General features: G+C 49.1%; 1 protein-coding gene across 1 annotated transcript in view; it reads left to right on the top strand.

Annotated features, from left to right (window-relative positions):
* The window catches only part of LOC119942830 (Grid2 interacting protein), a 74,211-nt gene that overhangs the window by 52,375 nt on the left and 1,272 nt on the right, over window positions 1–20,564 (top strand). Inside the window, 9 exon segments of the mRNA XM_038763807.1 lie at window positions 5,099–5,518; window positions 6,087–6,174; window positions 9,255–9,335; window positions 11,557–11,753; window positions 13,121–13,276; window positions 14,832–14,918; window positions 15,409–15,538; window positions 16,885–17,003; window positions 17,912–18,076. Coding sequence (XP_038619735.1) covers window positions 5,099–5,518; window positions 6,087–6,174; window positions 9,255–9,335; window positions 11,557–11,753; window positions 13,121–13,276; window positions 14,832–14,918; window positions 15,409–15,538; window positions 16,885–17,003; window positions 17,912–18,076 — 1,443 coding nt within the window.

Genomic DNA, 20,564 nt, shown 5'->3' with positions numbered 1-20,564 from the left:
AGTGCTCAATAAATATGATTGAATGAATCCAGAGGGAGCCTTCAGCCTAGAGTACTTAACCTCTCTGCACACAGTAAGTGCTCAATAAATATGATTGAATGAATCCAGAGGGAGCTTTCAGCCTAGAGTACTTAACCTCTCAGGGACTCAGTTTCCTCATCTATAAAATGGGAAGATATCTGCTCTTTCACCTCTTCCATTCTGAGCCCCTTGTGTCACAGGGGCTGTGTCAAATCCGAATACCTTAAGTCTACACTGTTCTTTGGCACAAAGACAGTGCTTCAGTTAATACTAGAGTTATCATTATTATTTCCCTCTTCACATTAGAAAAGAGATTAAAATCATTTTACTATAACTAAAAATAGCTTAGGTCCCATAGAATCATAAACAGCAATTGAGAAGCAGCATGGCCTAATGGTTAGAGCATGGGCCTGGGAATCAGAGGACCTGGGTTCTAATCCCAGCTCTGCTACTTGTCTGCTGCATGACCTTGGGCAAGCCACTTTATTTCTCTGTGCCTCAGTTATCTCATCTGTAAAATGGGGATTAAGACTGAGAGTCCCACGTGGGGCACGGACCGTATCCAACCTGATTAACTTGTATCTACCCAGCACTTAGTACAGTGCCTGGCACACAGTAAAAGTGTTTCATATTAACTTGAATGTAACCAGCACTTAGTACAGTGCCTGGCACAGAGCAAGTGTTTAACAAATACTATTAACAACAGCTTCAACAACCCGGTTCTGCCATTTGTCTGCTCTGTGATCTTGGGCAAGTCACTTAACTCAGTTACCTCATCTGTAAAATGGGGATTAAGACTATGACTCCCACGTGGGGCATGGACCGTGTCCAACCTGATTAACTTGTATCTACCCAGCGCTTAGTACAGTGCCTGGCACTCAGTAAAAGTGTTTAATACTTGTATGTACCCAGCGCTTTGTACAGTGCCTGGCACAGAGCAAGTGTTTAACAAATACTATTAACAACAGCTAACAACCCGGTTCTGCCATTTGTCTGCTCTGTGATCTTGGGCAAGTCACTTAACTCAGTCACCTCATCTGTAAAATGGGGATTAAAACCATGAGCCCCATATGGGACACGGACTGTGTCCACCTTGATAAGTTTGTATCTACCCAGCACTTAGTACAGTGCCTGGCACACAGCAAAAGTGTTTAATATTAACTTGTATGTACCCAGCGCTTAGTACAGTGCCTGGCACAGAGCAAGTGTTTAACAAATACTATTAACAACAGCTTCAACAACCCGGTTCTGCCATTTGTCTGCTCTGTGATCTTGGGCAAGTCACTTAACTCACTCACCTCATCTGTAAAATGGGGATTAAAACTATGAGCCCCATATGGGACACGGACTGTGTCCAACTTGATAAATTTGTATCTACCCAGTGCTTAGTACAGTGCTGGGGCATGGACTGTGTCCAACTTGATCAGTTTGTATCTACCCAGTGCTTAGTACCGTGCCTGGCACATAGTGAGAGCTTAACAAATACCATAAAAACAAAAACAAAACGAAACTCCTCTATGCCTCAGTTACCTCACCTGTAAAAGAAATGGGGATTAAGACTGTGAGCCCCGTATGGGACATGGACCGTGTCCAACCTGATCATCTTGTATCTATCCCAGCACTTAGTACAGTGCGTGATACATAGTAAGTGCTTAACGAAAACTATTAAATGAAAAATTAGAACTGAACGCTCTTATGGCAGATAACAAGGTTACATCAGAACTATTTTTCCAAAATACTTACCCTTCCAGACGTCTACGCCCTCACAGGTGAGGCAGCGTGGCTCAGTGGAAAGAGCATGGGCTTTGGAGTCAGAGGTCGTGGGTTCAAATCCCGGCTCCGCCAATTGTCAGCTGGGTGACTTTGGGCAAGTCACTGAACTTCTCTGTGCCTCAGTTCCCTCATCTGTAAAATGGGGATTAAGACTGCGAGCCCCCAGTGGGACAACCTGATCACCTTGTGACCTCCCCAGCGCTTAGAACAGTGCTTTGCACATAGTAAGCGCTTAATAAATGCCATTAAAAAAAATAGGTGGTTTCCTTCGGCTTGCCCAAAGGAGCCTCCAATCCTGCGGTAAAAGTCCTGTACTTCTGATGCCCAGGGCCTTTTATGCGCAGCTCTGCCCCTAGGCTCCGCCCACTTTCGGAGAAGCCCCCTTTTTGCATTCCCTATCATGCTAATTGTCCTTCTTCCTTTATCCAGGCAGCCTTTGTCTTTCTATCATCATCAATCGTATTTATTGAGCGCTTACTATGTGCAGAGCACTGTACTAAGCGCTTAAAAAATAATGGCATTTATTAAGCGCTTACTAGGTGCAAAGCACTGTTCTAAGCGCTGGGGAGGTTACAGGGTGATCAGGTTGTCCCACAGGGGGTTCACAGTCTTAATCCCCATTTTCCAGATGAGGTAACTGAGGCACAGAGAAGTGAAGTGACTTGCCCAGAGTCACACAGCTGACAATTGGTGGAGCTGGGATTTGAACCCCTGACCTCTGACTCCAAAGCCCGGGCTCTTTCCATTGAGCCACGCTGCTTCTCTTTCTAATAGCCTGGACCTAGAGTTGTAGGGGCTCGCATAGATTTACAGCTCACCTGTTCAAAGGGCTAGGCATCATCATCATCATCATCATAATGATGGTATTTGTTAAGCGCTTACTATGTGCAAAGCACTGTTCTAAGCGCTGGGGAGGTTACAAGGTGATTAGGTTGTCCCACGGTGGGGGCTCGCAGTCTTCATCCCCATTTTACAGATGAGGCAGCTGAGGCACAGAGAAGTGAAGTGACTTGCCCAAAGTCACACAGCTGACAGCTGGTGACGCCGGGATTTGAACCCATGACCTCTGACTCCAAAGCCCGGGCTCTTTCCACTGAGCCACGCTGCTTCTCCTGAGCCACACTGCTTCTCCTGAGCCACGCTGCTTCTCCTAGTATACATAATAATAATACTAATCAATCAATCAATCGTATTTATTTAGTGCTTACTATGTGCAGAGCACTGTACTAAGCGCTTGGGAAGTACAAATTGGCAACACATAGAGACAGTCCCTACCCAACAGTGGGCTCACAGTCTAAAAGGGGGAGACAGAAAACAGAACCAAACATACCAACAAAATAAAATAAATAGGATAGAAATGTACAAGTAAAATAAATGAATAAATAAATAAATAAATAAATAGAGTAATAAATATGTACTAGTAATAACTATACTAGTAATACTAGTAATACTAGTAATAACAATAATTGTTAAGCAGTTACTGTGTACCGAGTGCTGGGCTAGACACACCAGGTAATCAAAGCAGACACAATCTCAGTCGCACGCTGAGTTCCCAGTCTAATGGGGGGAGAGAAAACAGATATTTTAACCCCATTTTACAGAGGAGGAAACTGAGGCTTGCCCAATATCATACGGCAGTTAAGTCGTGGAGCTGGAATCCTGACTCCCAGTTCCAGAGTCTTTCCACTAGCCCCAGGGGCTTGTCCAGGTCCTAAAGGCATTTAGTGTCTGAAGGTCTTCCGTCCTCCAACCTCGACCCACCTACCCACTGCAAATTCATCCCCTCCGGGGTCCCGGGGTCCATGCGCACTGGGCATCTCTTCCCCTTGCAGCCCTGGCACCTGGGCATCTAAAAGTGGGTAGGTTTTGCGGACATAAGGAATCCAATCTGTAACTCTCTGGGAAAAAGTGCTACTGCCCTGAGGGGAGAGTCTGTCAAATAATGATTGATTATTGGAGATGTAGTGTGGCCTAGTGGAAAGAGATAGAGCCTGGGAGTAAAAGGATTTGAATTATAATCCCAGCTTCCCTTTGTGCCTGCTGTTGGACCTGGAGAAAGTCACTTCACCTCTCTGTGCCTCAGTTTCCTCAACTGTAAAATGGGGATTAAATACCTGTTCTCCCTCCTTCTTAGATTGTGAGCTCCATGTAGGATAGGGACTGTGTCTGACCTGATTAACTCACCCAAGCGCTTAGAACAGTGCTTGACTCATAGTAAGCATTTAACAAATGGTGCCATCTTCATTATCATTATTATTATTATAGTGATATTTGTTAAACACCTTCTATGTGCCAAGCACTGAACTAAGTGCTGGACTAGATATAATACACTCAGTTTGAACACATTACCTGTCCCACAGGGGGCTCACACAATAAGTAGAAGGGAGATCAGTGGTATTCATGGAATGCTTATTCTGCATAGAGTATTGTACTAAGTGCTTGGGACAGTACAATAGAGTTAGTAGATGTGTCAAGGCTCTGACGGTTTGGAAGAAAAACCCCTGATTATGCATCTATCCAAGTGCTTAGAACAGTGCATGGCTCATAGTAAGAGTTTAACAAATTCCATAATAAATAAATAAATAATGTGACTTAGCCTGGAAGCATAAGGGTATAGACATAAAGGCCGTCGGTTCGGGGGGAGTTGAGTATCCAAGTGTTTAGCTGATGCAGAAATGCTGATTTGGAATTTGATGGGGAAATAGGGTGGGAGATGATAGACTTTTCAGGGAAGGGCTCTTGAGGAGGTGTATTCAACCGGTTGATCAGTGGTGTTTATTGAGCACTTATGCAGAGCATTGTACTTAGCCTTGGGAGACTACAATTCAAAAGAGAAGCAGAGTGGGCTAGTGGCTAAAGCACTGGCCTAGGAGTCAGAGGATCTGGGTTCAAATCCTATCTCCGCCACATGTCTGCTGTGTGACCTTGGGCATGTCACTTCACTTCTCCATGTCTTAGTTACCTCATCTGTAAAATGGGGATAAAGACTGTGAGCCCCATGTAGGCATGGACTGTGTCTGACCTGATTAGTTTGTGTCTACATCAGCGCTTAATACAGTGCATCGTGCATAGTAAGTGCTTAACAAATACCATTAAAAAAAGAGTTGGTAGACACATTCCCTACCCACAATGAGCTTACAGTCTAGAGGCGAAGACAGACATGTAATATCGGAAGGGCCTTGAAGGTGGGGAGAGTAATGGTTTTCTGGACATGAAGCGGTTGGCCAGTTCCAGGCAGAAGGGAAGGTATGAGCACATACAAGTCCTCCTCTCTGCCTCTGTTTCCTGTCTCTCCTTCTGGCAGATGAGTTTCCATGACGACCAGGGCAGCTTCGTCACCAATGACATGAGCAGCGTCAGCGAATATGTCAGCAGCAGCGATGACGGCAGCTCCCTGACCTACTCATCCATCTCGGACCACATCCCCCCACCCCCCCTCAGCCCGCCCCCGCCCCCACCCCCGCTCCAGTTCCACGATCCCAAGCCAGCAGCCCGGAACCCAGACGCCCCACGGAATGCCCCCTCGCCTCTCCCCAAGCCTCTCGGGGCTCACCCTCACCCGATCCCACCTCCCCCACCTCCCCCTCCACCCCCGCCAGTCCCCTGCGCACCCCCCCTCCTGCACCGGGGCCTGGTGCATCGCCGAAACGAGTCCAACCACATGAGCGTCAAACGGTTGCGATGGGAGCAAGTGGAGAACTCCGAAGGAACCATCTGGGGCCAGGTAGGGGCCTTGGTGCCTCGAATGAGTGGTGGTTACAGAGTTCTGTGGCGGAAGGGCAGAGGAAGAGCAGGTACGGGGTTCCCATGGGTTTCAGTTGACCGGCTCACATTGGAGAGGGGGCTGCCCACCAAGTGGTGGACTTTGCCGGCTGGGTCAGCCTGGCAGGTCACTACAGAGCCAGGGGCGCTCTGGGGAAAAGCAGCACGGTCTAGTGGATAGAGCATGAGCACGGGAGTCAGAAGGACCTGGTTTCTAATCCCAGCTCTACCGTGTGCCTGCCGTGTGACTTCTCTGGGCCTCGGCTATTTTATCTGTGAAATGGGGATTAATGTCGTGGATTTGTTCCCCGCAGATGGAAAACCTTTGCCACCCTGACTCTGGCACGTCCATCCATTGGACTGGGGGTGCCAGAGACCCGGAGCGAGGGGATGGAGGTTAGGGGTTGGCTCCCAGCAGGTCCCGGACACAGCAGGGGAAGGAGGAAACTGACGGGTTATCACTGCGGTGAGGTGAGGCAGCAGTGAGAGGGTCTGCCACCCCCCATGCTCACCAAGACACTCTTTCACAGCTCGGAGAAGATTCGGACTATGACAAGCTGAGCGATATGGTCAAATACCTCGACTTGGAACTCCACTTTGGGACACAGAAACCTGCTAGTAAGTGATTCGTTCACTCTCCATTGGCCTGCTCAAACCAAGGCCTTCAGGTGTTAGAGTGTAAGGACAGGGTGCCCTCTGATGGAGAGCGTATGCTACCTGTCTTCCCCGCCTGTCTCTAATTGTCTGGATAATAATAATAATAATGATAATAATGTTGATATTTGTTAGGCCCTTACTATCTGCCAAGCACTGTTCTAAGCGCTGGGGAGGCTACATGGTAATCAGGGTTGTCCCAAGTGGGGCTCACAGTCTTAATCCCCATTTTACAGATGAGGGAACTGAGGCACAGAGAAGTGAAGTGACTTGCCCGAAGTCACACAGCTGACAAGTGGCGGAGCTGGGATTTGAAACCCACGACCTCTGACTCCAAAGCCCGGACTCTTTCCACTGAGCCACGCTGCTTCTCGGATTCTCATCTTCCTCTGAGCTCCGGAAAGAAGAGGAATGGGGAGAATGTGACTTTGCAGTAGTAATAGTATAATACTATAATATATATTCTAAATACATACTATTACAGCTACGGAGCCGTATTCTCCCCTTTCCTCTTCCCTATAATAATAATAATGGTATTTGTTAAGCGCTTACTATGTGCCAAGCACTGTTCTAAGCACTGGGATAAATACAAGGTAATCAGGTTGTCTCATGTGGGGCTCACAGTCTCAATCCTCATTTTACAGATGAGGTAACTGAGGCATACAGGAGTTAAGGGACTTGCCCAAAGTCACACAGCTGACAAGTGGCGAAGTCAGGATTAGAACCCATGACCTCTGACTCCCAAGCCCATTCTTTTTCCACTGAGCCATGCTGCTTCTCTATAATTAGAGTAGTAGAGTATATATATATATATATATACCTGTCCCCCTAGGGGCTCACAGTCTACGAATAAAGGTATTGGCGGCAGACAGCTAAAGAAAGGCCTACAGAAATATGAGAAATAAGGATGATGATAAATGCAAAAGGAGCAAAGAGTTTTCAGGCTGCTCACAGTTCAGAACAAAAGTCACAAAAATCTTATTCTTTGTCATTTCTGGAGGTCTCTCAGGTGATGCAATTAAGCTAAAAGAATTCATTCATTCTCTCTTTGAAGAGGTCAGTCTCTTTTTCCTTTTTAATTGATTCTCCTCCATCCCCTACCTCTCCCTGAATGTGTTCTGTGCTGTTGGAAGAACTTGGCTGGTCACTAACTGCTTCTAAACAGACTTGGGGGTTGTTCTGTGAGTTCTTTGAGAAAAGATTAGAAATACCCAGTGGGTATTTCATGGTGTTCTTTCATTACATTCATATTTGGGTTCATTTTTCAATTCTTCCTCTTCTGTTTCCCCCACAAACACCAGCCGGTGTTGGACAAGACTGTTGCCCATCCCTACAAGTGTTGACTTTGTGTTTCCCAGATTTGTGGCAACTTTATTTCCCAGTAGACGGGTGGCTCGGGACCAACCTCGGGTTGGTGACACGGGGTGCAGGGATTCCTCAGATTGACTTGAAGGCATAGGAAAGGCATTCTCGGACAGAAAGGAGAATTCTGGTTCACCCCAAGACTCTAGGGTCTAAATAACAGTTAATAGAAGCAGACGACACATGTCCCCACCTGACATGATGATGATGATGATGATGACGATGTGTTTGTTAAGCGTTTACTGTGTGTCAAGCAATGTGTTAAACCCTGGGGTAGAAACAAGCTAATCAGGTTGAACACCGTCCATGTCTCACCCGGAATTCACAGTGTTAATCCCCATTTTATGGATGAAGTATCTGAGGCCCAGAGAAATGAAGTGACCTGTCCAAGGTCACACAGCTGACAAGCTGGGGAGCTGGGATTAGAACCCATATCCTTCTGACTTGCAGGCCCATGCTCTATCCACTAGACCGTGCTGCTTTACGGGTCACCTAACCTTGACACCTAACCCTGACCCAAAATGTCACTTGACATCTTGGGCCACTTAACCCTCCTCCCTGTCTCAACCTGCAGCCAAATGACATCTCTTCCCAAAGGTCTGTGCGGGCAGTGCCTTCAGTAGCGAAATGAACTCCGATGCCCCGTCCACAGCCCATCTCCATCATCCCATGGCTCACCTCTGTCAGAAAGCCAAAATCTACGCTACAACCCAAAGAACCAAATCCTCAGGACCTGGCTTCTCCCAGCTGACTGTTGATACATATTCAGCCACTCTGTAGAGCCTTCCAAGATGGAATTTACCTCTCCTTTGGAGAAAATTACCAGAGAGAAGTAGTGTGACCTAGTGGTGACAGCACAGACCTGAAAGTCAGAAGGACCTCGGTTCTAACCCTGACTCCTCTGCTTGTCTGTTGTGTGACTCTGGGCAAGTCGTTTAACTTCTCTGTACCTCAGTTACCTCATCTGTACAATGGGGATTAAGACTGTAAGCCCCATGTGGGTCATGGACTGTGGCAAATCTGACTAGCTTGTGTCTAAACCAGTGCTTAGTGAAGTGCCTAGTGTGCTTAAGAAATACCATAAAAAAGACACTGATCATGGATTTCATGTGGAGAATCTGAATTGGATTTCTCTGCGTGCCTCCCTCCTCATTTCAAGCAGAAACAGTTACTATGTCCGGGACCTTGCTGGCGGAAAGGGACGGGGGGCCTCCTCAAGATTAGACTTGATTACCACCTTGATCATACAGGGTTTGACTCTGGGTCCAGGCTAATTCCAGGCCCAAAGGAGTTTCCCTGAGGTGAAACCTCAGCTTGTGACAGCCTCCAGGTTTTAGGATGGGAAAGGGGGTCAGGGAAGAGCCTCTGTCAGCCAGGGTTGGTGGTTTTGGGGGCACGTTAAACCTGCTGGGGAGCTATGGGGGAGGCAGAAAGGGGGTCTGTATGTGAATCTCATCTATCATTTGGCTTTTTTCAGTCCATCGACTAATGGTATTGATTGAGCATTTTTCTCTCTAACCTCCTGGGTGTCTTTGAATCCAAGGATTTGAGGATTCCGGGGACTTCTGCTCCAAGTGACCCCCACCCTCATCTCCCTCTTCTGCTCGCTCCCTGCATCCCCCTGGCTGGAGATGAAAGGACTGGGCCTTACCCATTATTAAATCTTCCAGTTTCTTTTCCAGAGCCAGCTCCCTTACCCGCTGAACATTTTAAAAAGAAAGACGTGGTGGAGATCTTGTCCCACAAAAAAGCCTATAACACGTGTAAGTGCTGGTGATGTGAATGGCAACCCAGGGAGGGTGAGGGGGCAGCTTCCTGTGGGCCAACCATCCCGTTTATCTAGTGGCCATTTTTGGTGGGAAGAGCATGGGGCTAGGAGCTCAGAGTTCGGATCTGAACGGGAAAGGCCGGCGCTGATGAGATGCGCCAACACGGATAATTCACATGTATATATACATTCAGATATGCTGCAAATGACTGGGCTGTCTTCTGAGCTGAAATGCACACCTGACAGCCTATTGGTATTTTGTAGCACCATCAGCAGAGGTTGACGGAAGCTGGTGGGTCTTAACTTGGTACTACCCTCTGGCAAATTGGGCTCGTGTGTTACAATAATAACATGTGAGGGGGAGGTGGGCTGGCTGGAAGGGGACAGTGGGGCTTCGGGATCCAATTCTGAAGTATAGAAGAGAACTGTTTTGGTGGCAAAGAGGCCCTAACCAGTCATGGGTGGTGGGGTGATGTGTTCAGGGTTTGGAGGGTGGGAGAGATAGGAGAAGTGGAATTCACTTCAATTCTATCATATTTATTGAGCATTACTATGTGCAGAGCACTGTACTAAGAGCTTGGGAGAGTACGGTATAACAATAAACTGACACATTCCTTACCCACAACAAGACGGGACTGACACCCAAGACTCAGTCAGTCGGTCAATCTTATTTATTGAGTGCTTACTGGGTGCAGAGCACTGCACTGAGCACTTGAGAGAGTACGCTATAACAATGTAACAGACACATTCCCTGCCCACAATGAGCTTATAATCTAGAAGGAAAGACAGACAATAATATAAATAAAGAAATGACAGATATGTACATAAATGCTCTGGGGCTGGGAGGGTGGGTGAATAAAGGGAGCAAGTCAGGGTGACGCAGAAGGAACTGGGAGAAGAAGAAATGAGAGCATAGTCAGGGAAGGTCTCTTGGAGAAGACGGACCTTCGATAAGGCTTTGAAGAGGGAGGAGAGTCATTGTCCGTCAAATAAAAGGAGGGAGGGCATTCCAGGCCAGAGGAAGGACGTGGGCGAGGGTCGGCGGCGGTATAGATGAGATCGAGGTACAGTGAGAACTACATGGAGAAGGAAGGAGCCATGCTCTGCTGGAGTAGAGGGTGGGAGATGATGCGGGTGCAGGGGGAACAAAGCATTGTTCTCCAGGGTGAGGTGACAGGGAGGGGTCCCAAGCTCGCTGCCTTCCTTAGTGAGCTGGAGACGATGATTGTGAGGAAAAGAGCTGTTTCTTTGGGCAGTGGGGCCAGGGCTGTTGGCTTTGGGGGAGGAAAATGGGATTAGAGGCCGGGCAGAAGGAGGGCAGGGGTGGAACTTGAGTAGGAGCTGAGGCACAGCTGAGACAGATACCCATGACAGTCAGTCAGTCAGTCGTCAGTCAGTCAGTCAGTCAGTCAGTCGTATTTATTGAGCCCTTACTGGGTGCAGAGCACTGTACTGAGCCCTTGGGAGAGTAAACTATAACGGTATAACAGACATATTCCCTGCACATAACAAATTTACAGTCTAGAGGGGGAGACAGACATTAATAGAAATAAATGAATTACTGGTATGGCCATAAGTGCTGTGGGCCTGGGAGAAAAGAATGAATAAAGGGAGCGATGCGTAATAATTTTGGTATTTGTCAAGTGCTCACTATGTGCCAGGCACTGTATTAAGCACTGGGGCTCAGAATACAAGCAAATTGTGTTGGACATAGTCCCTATCCCACATGTGGCTCACAGTCTTAATCCACATTTCACAGATGAGGGAACTAAGGCCCAGAAAAATGAAGTGACTTGTCCAAGGTCAACTAGCAGAAAAATGGCAGAACCAGAATTAGCGCCCTGGTCCTTCTGACACCCAGGCCCCAGCTCCCAGACCGGGGGCAGGGGGGACCAACAGGGGTCCAAGTGGGAATCCTGGAGCAGGTGCTGGGAGTGGGTGTCAAGCCCCTGGGATCACCGGATGTCACTGTTCATAATGACAATTGCCGTATTTTTCCTTAACGAGCCCCTGGCTTCCAATTTAGAAGCCGGGACCTAGGCAGACCCCAGAGCGTCTTCCCAGCAGGGTCTTCCGGGGCTGTTGAGGACCGGGCAGGAAGCTGGGCTGGGCTGGGCTGGGCTGGGCTCGTGGGACATTTGTCACCTGGGTCCTGGGCCCGTCCCCGGCCCTCCCTGCCGCTCAGCAACGGACGGCCCCTTCCTCCATCCCCTTAGCCATCCTGATCGCCCACCTGAAGCTCTCGCACCTGGAGCTACGACAGATCCTCATGACCATGGAGAGCCAGCGCCTGGAGCCCTCGCACATCAAACAGCTGCTGCTCTATGCGCCCGACGCGGAGGAGGTCAAGCAGTTCCAGAGCTACAAGGATGCCCCCAGCAGGCTGAGCGAGCCCGACCAGTTCATGCTGCAGGTAGCCAGGTCTGCCCCAGAGCTGGGCATTCGGTTCTGGGCACCCTTGGCAGGAGAAGTCACTCCGGGAGAACCTCGTTAGCCCATTAAGACCGTCAACCCCATGTGGGATGTGGAATCTGTTCATCCTGACTAACTTGTGTAAGCTCCCTGGAGACTGAAAACTCGCTGTGGGCAGGGCATTTGTCTGTTATATTGTTGTGTTGTACTCTCCCAAATGCTTAGTAGTCGGCCAATTGTATTTATTGAGCACTTATTGGGTGCAGAGTCCTGTACTAAGTACTTCAGAGAATACAGTTTAACAATATAACAGACACAGTCTCTGCCCACAACGAGCTAACAGTCTAGGACGGTGCTCTGCACACAGTGAGTGCTCAATAAATATGATCGATTGATTGATTGATCAATCCCAGCACTTAGTACAGTGCCTTGCACATAGTAAGCTCTGAACAAATATCACAAAAAAAGAAGAGAGCTAAAGGTCTCCCCAGGGAAGGATTTTTCCTGCTCTTCCTTAGACCTTTCAAACATCCAACCTCTTTCCTAGCTGGGAAATTCATCATCATCATTGTCATCATCATCAGTATTCACTGAACGCTTACTATGTACAGTGCACTGTACTTAGTGCATGGGTGAGTACAATACATTAAGTTGTTCCATGTATCAAACCTAAATTGATTTCCTCTCATGCAGGCCTCAGTGGACATGGAGAGAGCTAGTCTCTTCTTCTTCTTCATCATCAAAATAAGAATTGTGGCATTAGTTAAGTGCTTACTATGTGCCAAGCATGGGGGCAGATACAAAATAATCAGATGAGACACAGTCCCTGTCCCACATGGGGCCCAAAAGGGGAGAGAGAACAAGTATCGAATCCCCCTTTTACAGATGAGGAAACTGAGGCTCAGAAAGATTAAGTGACTTGCCTAGTGTCACGGGATAGGCAAGTGGCAGAGACAGGATTAGAACCCAGGTCCTCTGATTCTCAGTCCTGTGCCCTTTTCACTAGCCCGTGTTGCTCTCAGTCTTTATCCCTGCCTGTGGGAGGAGGGGTTGTAATGCTAAATCACAAGGGGCCGAGAGGATGGGCAGCCCTCCCCGTCACTCCAGAGAAGCAGGGCTGATGGACTAGCACCTGCTCCTTCTGCTCCTAACTGTCTCCGGGGGGGGCTCCTCGGAGAGCAGGGAGTGGGGGGTGAGTTGGAAGGAAGGTGGGGAGGTGGGGTGGAGGGAAGGTGGCTTGTTGATGGGTCAGGGAAGCAGCCTTGGATGCCAAGTTGGATACACTGAGAGTGAATGAGCTGCCTGCCGGGCCCGACTGGAGCGGTCACCCCCACCACAATTCTCCCCCTGGTCCTCTTCTGCTTCCAGATGCTCTCCGTCCCAGAATATCAAACGCGGCTCCGCAGCCTCCACTTCAAGACCACCCTGCAGGAGAAGACGGATGAGATCAAGGGCAGCTACGAGTGTGTGCACAAAGCCTCCTTAGAGCTGAAGAACAGCAAGAAACTTGCCAAGATCTTAGAGGTCAGAAAAACAGGCTTGACACCTGGGGCCTTCCACCTCAACCCATAATCTCTCTCAACTAATCTCTGGCAGGATCTGTTTCTATTTTTGAATGGCATTTACCAAGCACTTACCAAGTGCTCAGCATCAGGGTAGAGACAAGGTTATCAGATCGGATACGGCCGCTGTTCCACACAGGCCTCGTGACTGATCTTATCCCCATTTTTACAGATGAGGACACTGAAGCTCAGAGAGGCTAAGTGGCTTGGCCGAGGTCACACAGCAGGCCAGTGGTGGATCTGGAACTGGAACCCAGATCCCCTGACTCCCAGGACTGTGCTTTTTCAACTAGGCTTTGCAGCCTCTTTGTCCTGTCCTCTCTCATACCTCTCTTTCCCCACCTCCCTTTTTAAATTTCTCCTCCATCCCCAATGTCTTGTTCTGTCTCTTCTCCCTCCAACTCCTCTCTTTTCTCCTCTCCCCCTTTGCCTCTCCCTTCCTGGCCCTTTTCCCTCCACCTCTCCTCTCCACTGGTTCTTTCTCCGTCCCTTCACCGGTTCACGGAAGAAGCCTTTTCCATCACTCTGAACCATTCACAATAACTCTTAACATCCCAGTCCTGTGTGGCTAAGAACCTGCTTTTTTCCCAGTGTCAGACAAAATAATCAAGCCTCCATCCCTTTGCTCCTCCCCACTCCATATTAGAGTTTCTCAAAGTATGGCCTTGAGGGACCACTTTCCCCTCCCATGGTGGCCGGCAGCGGGAATCTCCCTCCACTCTTGACCCCAACCAAGCCCGTGATTTCTTCAGGGGGATTCTGGTCCAGTGTTGCTTTTAGACACAGGCTGCTTCCTTGGGCACCTGTTCTAAAACGGCAGATGAGGAAAAACAGTGGGGAACTGGGAGGATAGAGAAGCCTCCCACCCACATCCCATCCCAATTCCCCACTGGAAATCTGAGCCCTGTTACCCTGCCCAGAGTCCTCTGAGGTTACAGGGTTCCTGGAAAGGACCGGTACCTCCTGGGCTGTTCTTTTTGGACCAGGGTCCAATCGCTGCTTAGAAACAAGAACACTGGGCTTCACTGCCAAACAGCACCACCCACCTTCAGATCCATCCCCCTTCCACCCCACCTCTGAGCTGCTCTGTCATTCCAGGCTCCCAGCACTGGGACTGATGACCACTGGTGTCCACTGGGACTGCATTGCAAACCCAAGCCCCCAGAATTAAAGAGTGAGTCAGTCAGTCAGCGGTTAGTCAATTATATTTATTGAGCGCTTACTGTGTGCAGAGCACTGTACTAAGTGCTTGGACGAGTACAATTTAACAATATAACTGACATATTGGCTGTCCACAATGAGCTTACAGTCTAGAGGACTGGGAAGGCCTCCCTTGTTCTGGGCAGTCCTCCCTCCTCTCCCACCCTCGATTCCCTACTGCCTTCCCAAATGTCAGGGCCAACCCGGCACTGAGCAGACAAGCCAGCTTTCTTGTGGGTAGGCAGACCGGGGGGTCCTTGTGTGGACTGATCAGGTTTGAGCCCCCCCTCCTCACCTCTCTTTCTCACACATTGCAGTTTGTGCTGGCGATGGGCAACTATCTCAACAACGGGCAGCCCAAGACCAGCAAAACCACGGGTTTCAAGATCAACTTCCTGACCGAGGTAAGGAGGGGTGCATGGCCTGCCAGTGCCCCACACTTCCAGCTGGGAGCTCCAGGGTGGCATTGGCCCTGAGGGTCACTCGGGCCCTTCCCCCGGTGCCCATTGTTAGCATGGCAGACCCCAGCACTGGTGCCGGAAACTCTGGAGGTGGGGAGCTGGGACGGACCGGGAGGCCGGATGGAGTAGCCACAGAGGTAACTCTCCACAGTGGTACCCTGAGGAGGCCATCAAGGATGCAGGAGCATCCCAAGAGAGTTCTGAAGCTCTGAGATTAGGGCCTTGAGCCTGGAAATCTAATCCCCTTGTTGCCCAGAGAATGCAGAAGCAAGGGAATGGCTCATTTAGGAAATAAATCCCCTGAGCTCTGCAGAAACTCAGGCCCCTCTTTGCCATGGCCATGGGCATCCTGCTCCCCAGAACTGATTATTCACCCTTATCATCCTGAGGTGCCTTGGGGTGGGACCTACTGATTCCTTTTACCCTTTTCCAGCTGAACTCGACAAAGACTGTAGATGGAAAATCTACCTTTCTGCATATTCTTGCCAAATCGCTGAGCCAACACTTTCCTGAACTCCTGGGGTTTGCCAAGGACCTCCCCACCGTGCCCCTTGCTGCCAAAGGTAACTGGCCCCCAACATTTGCCTTTCTCTTCTGGCACTTTGACCCCTGACCCTGGGGATCTTTCCCCCCTCCTCCATGACATGCAGCAAGCACCGGGCATGATGCGTAACCTAGTGGAGAGAGCACGGGCCTGGGATTCAGAACCACCTGGATTTTAAATCTGACTGTCACTTGTCTGTTGTGTGACCTTTGGCAAGTCACTTCACTAATCTGTGCTTCAGTTCCCTTATCTGTAAAATGGGGAGTACGACTGTGAGCCCCATGTGGGACAGGGACTATGTCCAACCTGATTAGCTTATATCTACCCCAGTGCTTAGAACAGTGCTTGACGCCTAATAAGAGCTTAAAAAATACCATCATCATTTTCAGCATGGGGCAAGATATGGTCATCAGGAGTCACTCTTGGATCTAGATTCTACACAGCTAGGGCCATGCTCTTGTTTGCCCAATCTGAGGATCAGAATGGAGTGAAAGATATTGACCAAGATGGGTGGGAGGAAGGGAAGGAGTGTGGCCTAGTGAATAGAGCAATGGCCTCAGTGTCAGAAGATCATGGGTTCTAATCCCTGCTCTATCACTTGTCTGCTGTGTGACCTTGGGCAAATGGCTTCACTTCTCTGTGCCTCAGTTACCTCATCTGTAAAATAGGAATTGAGATTTTGAAACCCACATGGGACAGGGACTGTGTCCAACCAGATTTGCTTGTATCCATCCCAGCGATTAGTACGGTGCCTGGCACGTGGTAAGCACTTATCAAATATAATAGTAATAGTAATGATAATAATAATATGGACTGTGTCCAACCTGATTAGATTGTATCTACACCAGTCCCTGGTACATAGTAAGCCAATACCATTAAAAAATACCATTGAAAAATTAAAAGGAAGGAAAGGAGGAAGAAGAGATGGGCAATTTGGACTAGGACAACTGGGGTTGGGGGAAACAATGATAATCATAATCCAAGTTCAGGCCTACCTCATGATTCGGTAAGGTTATGTTCCTTGAAAATGTGCCCGTATTCTGAAGTGCATTTTCCCATAATCTCTTGGAAACTGGGGGAGGGAGGCGGGACATGGGTTCCCACGGATCCTGGTGGTGGTGGCAGCAGCAGCCGTCTCACGTAGTCTCACAGGGAAGACTCTAATCTTGATAGGTTAGATAGGAGGGGAAAGATCCTGGGACAACTTTAAAGAGTCCCTTCCATGATGGTCTGGATGCCAGCTCCTGCCCTCTTCCCCCACCTTCTGCCATTCTTCCCCCTCTCCCCCCCTTAACCCGCCTTGGGCTAGCTACACCCTTCACATCAGCTTTGCTCAGCCAGTGGCCCCTCTCTGTTCCTCCTCAGTGAATCAGAGAACATTAACAGCTGACCTGAACGATCTTCACCTCACCATCAGTGACATCCAGGGCGCCTGTCAGAACATGCCCGCCACCAATGATGACAGGTTTGCCATAGTCATGAACGTATCCTTCTGGACATGGGAAATCCTCCAGACTGGACCGCCCATCTCAGCTCCACTGCCCCATCATAGGAGGAAGGACGGGGAGGAATAAAGAATCAGTGAGGCATAGTGGTTAGAGCACATGCCTGGGGGTCAGAAGGACCTGGGTTCTAATCCCTGCTCCATTGCTTGTCTGCTGGTGACCTTGGGCAAGTCACTCAGCTTTTCTGCTCCTTAGTTCCCTCAACTGTAATATGGGGATTACTACTGGGAGCCCCATGAGGGTCATGGATTGTATCCAACATGGGTAGCTTATATCTACCCCAGTGCTTAGTATGGATCACAGTAAGTGCTTAAGAAATGTCATTTAAAAAATGTGCCAAACACTATACTAAGCACTGGGGTAGGTACAGTATAATCATGTCAGAGACTGCCCCTGTATCAGATGGAGCTCACTGTCTAAGTTGGAGAAGAACAGGTATTGAATCCCCATTTTACAGATGAGGTAACAGGCCCAAAGAAGTTAAGTGACTTGCTCAAGGTCACACAACAAGAAAGCTATGGAATTAAGATTCAATCCCAGGTCCTCTGGTGCCCAAGCCCACGTTTCTTCCACTGAACTGCTTCTCATAGGATTTCCATGAAGAGATGGTTCACGGTTCATAGCTCAGAGAGGAAGAGGGGATGATGAGGCTGGGGGGGCAGGAGCAGGGACTGCCAAAGATAGCAGCCCTCTGGGGATCACAGTTATTCCCAGTGTCCAGCCCCATGGGAGAAGGACCCATTCTGACCTTCATCGGCCACCAGTGAAAGGTAAGTTCTGCGGAATCACCCCTTTCCCCCGGAGGGGGACCCTGCGCGTCTCTCTGGTTCCTTCGGATGGGGGCCTTGTGCTTCTGCCGGAGTTTTCCTTGAGTCTCTCACACCCAGTCCTTTCTGGAGATGGCTCAACCAGCTCTGCAGGCCCTGGACACCCTCCAGCACGAGGCAATGGAGGAATTCAGCAAGGTGCTGTCCTTCTTTGGGGAAGACGCCAAAGCCACCACTTCGGAAGCCTTCTTCGGTATCTTCGCGGAGTTCATGAGCAAGTTTGAGGTAGGTTCTGCCCTGCCGGCCTGCTGCTTACTGCTCTTTGGTTGGATGAGATGTCTAACTTCCTCTGGAAGTAGAAATAGAATTTGAAGGGAGAAATAACTATTTACAAGCAAGATCACATTCAGTAGTGCCAACAAATTGATCAGTCAGTCGATGGTATTTATTGAACACGTCTGCTAATTCTGTTATATTGTACTCAGCGCTTAGAACAGTGCTTTGCACATAGTAAGCGCTTAATAAATGCCATTATTATTATTACTCTCCCAAGTGCTTAGTATAAGGTTCTGCACATAAGCACTTAATAAATACCATTGATTGATTGACTGAGTGCTTACTGTGTACAGAGATTCCCGTACTTGCACTTGGGAAGGGACAGTAGAGTAAATACACATGATCCCTGCCTTCCAGGAGCTTCCAACCTAATGGGTAGTAACTCTCAGGACAAAAACCAAGTAATGGTACTCAATTATAAGGTGGAGAAAGACTGGGTAGAAACACACCAGGGCAGAAAAAGATCTGGGAATCCTGGTAGACCAAAAGCTATATGAGTCAGAAATGAAATGGCATTATTAAAAAGCCCAAATTAATCCTGTGATATGTCAATATTATTATTATTATTATGGTATTTGTTAATCATTTACCATATTCCAGGCACTGTCCTAAGCGCTGGGGTGGATACAAGCAAATTGGGTTGGACCCAGTTCCTGTCCCACGTGGGGCTCACATTCTCAATCCCCATTTTACAGATGAGGTAACTGAGGCACAGAGAAGTGAAGTGACTTGCCCAAGGTCACACAGCAGACAAGTGTCGAATTGGGATTAGAACTCAAGACCTTCTGACTCCCAAGCCCATACTCTATTATACCAAAGGGGGCCACTGGAGGGTTGGGAAGTAGTCGTTGGGCTACACTAAATATTGGTCGTGCCCTGATGTTCGGTCTTGGCCTCTGCGTTTTACAAGAGGTCTGTCGGAAAGAGTTCAGAGAAGAGTAAGGGAAAGGACTAAGGGGATTGGAAGTAGGCCCCATCACTAAAAAGTCAAAGGATTGGATGGTGAAGTCTGAGAATGAGGAGGGTGAAGGGAGGTTTATAATGGCCTTCAGGTACTGGAGGATCTCACATATTGGCCAATCCCCATCTCCACAGGGCCAGAGGAAATGGGCAGCAATTTTTTTTCATAGCATTTATTAAGCACTTACTATGTGCAAAGCACTGTTCTAAGCACTGGGGAGGTTACAAGGTGATCAGGGTGTCCCACGGGGGGCTCACAGTCTTAATCCCTATTTTTACAGATGAGGGAACTGAGGCTCAGAGAAGTTAAGTGACTTACCCAAAGTCACACAGCTGACAAGTGGGGGAGCTGGGATTTGAACCCACGACCTCTGACTCCAAAGCCCGGGCTCTTTCCACCGAGCCACGCTGCTTCTCCAATTCCCATGTGAGAGAGTTCAGTGAGCCGTAAAGGAATGTTGGGGTTATTGGGAATTGGAACTGGCTACCCTGGAAGTCCCCAGAGTCTAGATTGACCCCGGGGGTTTGGGTGGAGACTCAGGGAGAGCAAGGCTGCACCGGATGTCCACTCGAGGCCTGGACGGAAAGCAGTGGGGAAGTGGGGGAGGGTTGTCATTGGAAGTTACAGGGCCTGGAGCTTTCCCCTGCTGACCCTTGTGCCTCCCCTTGTGCCTCCTGCGAGGGGCTTCTGGGGACCCCCGCCTGGGCTGAGAAGGCGCCTGGGTCTCCCAGCCAACCGCGAAGAGCAGAACGCCACGTCACGAGCAAGGTGGCTTGTGGTTCTGCCATAGGGGCAGGATCAGGGAGCAGGAGGGGAGGGATCCCTGCCACCTGACTGCCCTACCATCATCATCATCATCATCATCAATCGTATTTATTGAGCGCTTACTGTGTGCAGAGCACTGTACTAAGCGCTTGGGAAGTCCAAGTTGGCAACATATAGAGACAGTCCCTACCCAACAGTGGGCTCGCAGTCTAAAAGGGGGAGACAGAGAACAAAACCAAACATACTAACAAAGAAAAATAAATAGAATAGATATGTACAAGTAAAATAAATAGATAAATAAATAAGTAACAAATATGTACAAACGTATATATGTATATACAGGTGCGGTGGGGAAGGGAAGGAGGTAAGATGGGGGGAGGGAGAGGGGGACGAGGGGGAGAGGAAGGAAGGGGCTCAGTCTGGGAAGGCCTCGTGGAGGAGGTGAGCTCTCAGTAGGACATTGAAGGGAGGAAGAGAGCTAGCTTGGCTAGGAGCCACCTAGCCTCCCGGGGCTCCAGCCATCCTGCCGCCTTACTACCCTGCCACCCGGTTCTCTGCCATCCCTCCTTCCCGCTATCCCACTACTCTGCCACCCTGTCGTACCTTCCAGTACTGACACGGACAGCTGAACCCCCAGGGCTGTTGAGAACTTCCACTGGCCCTGCCTCGCCTGAGTCAGTCAGTCAGAGCACTTCGGGATAGTACAATAGA

The sequence above is a fragment of the Tachyglossus aculeatus genome, chromosome 21 (genome assembly GCF_015852505.1).
Source record: "Tachyglossus aculeatus isolate mTacAcu1 chromosome 21, mTacAcu1.pri, whole genome shotgun sequence".
Classification (NCBI taxonomy): Eukaryota; Metazoa; Chordata; class Mammalia; order Monotremata; family Tachyglossidae; genus Tachyglossus; species Tachyglossus aculeatus.
Note: the sequence above shows the minus strand (reverse complement) of the source record. Positions and strands in the feature narration are given on the sequence as shown.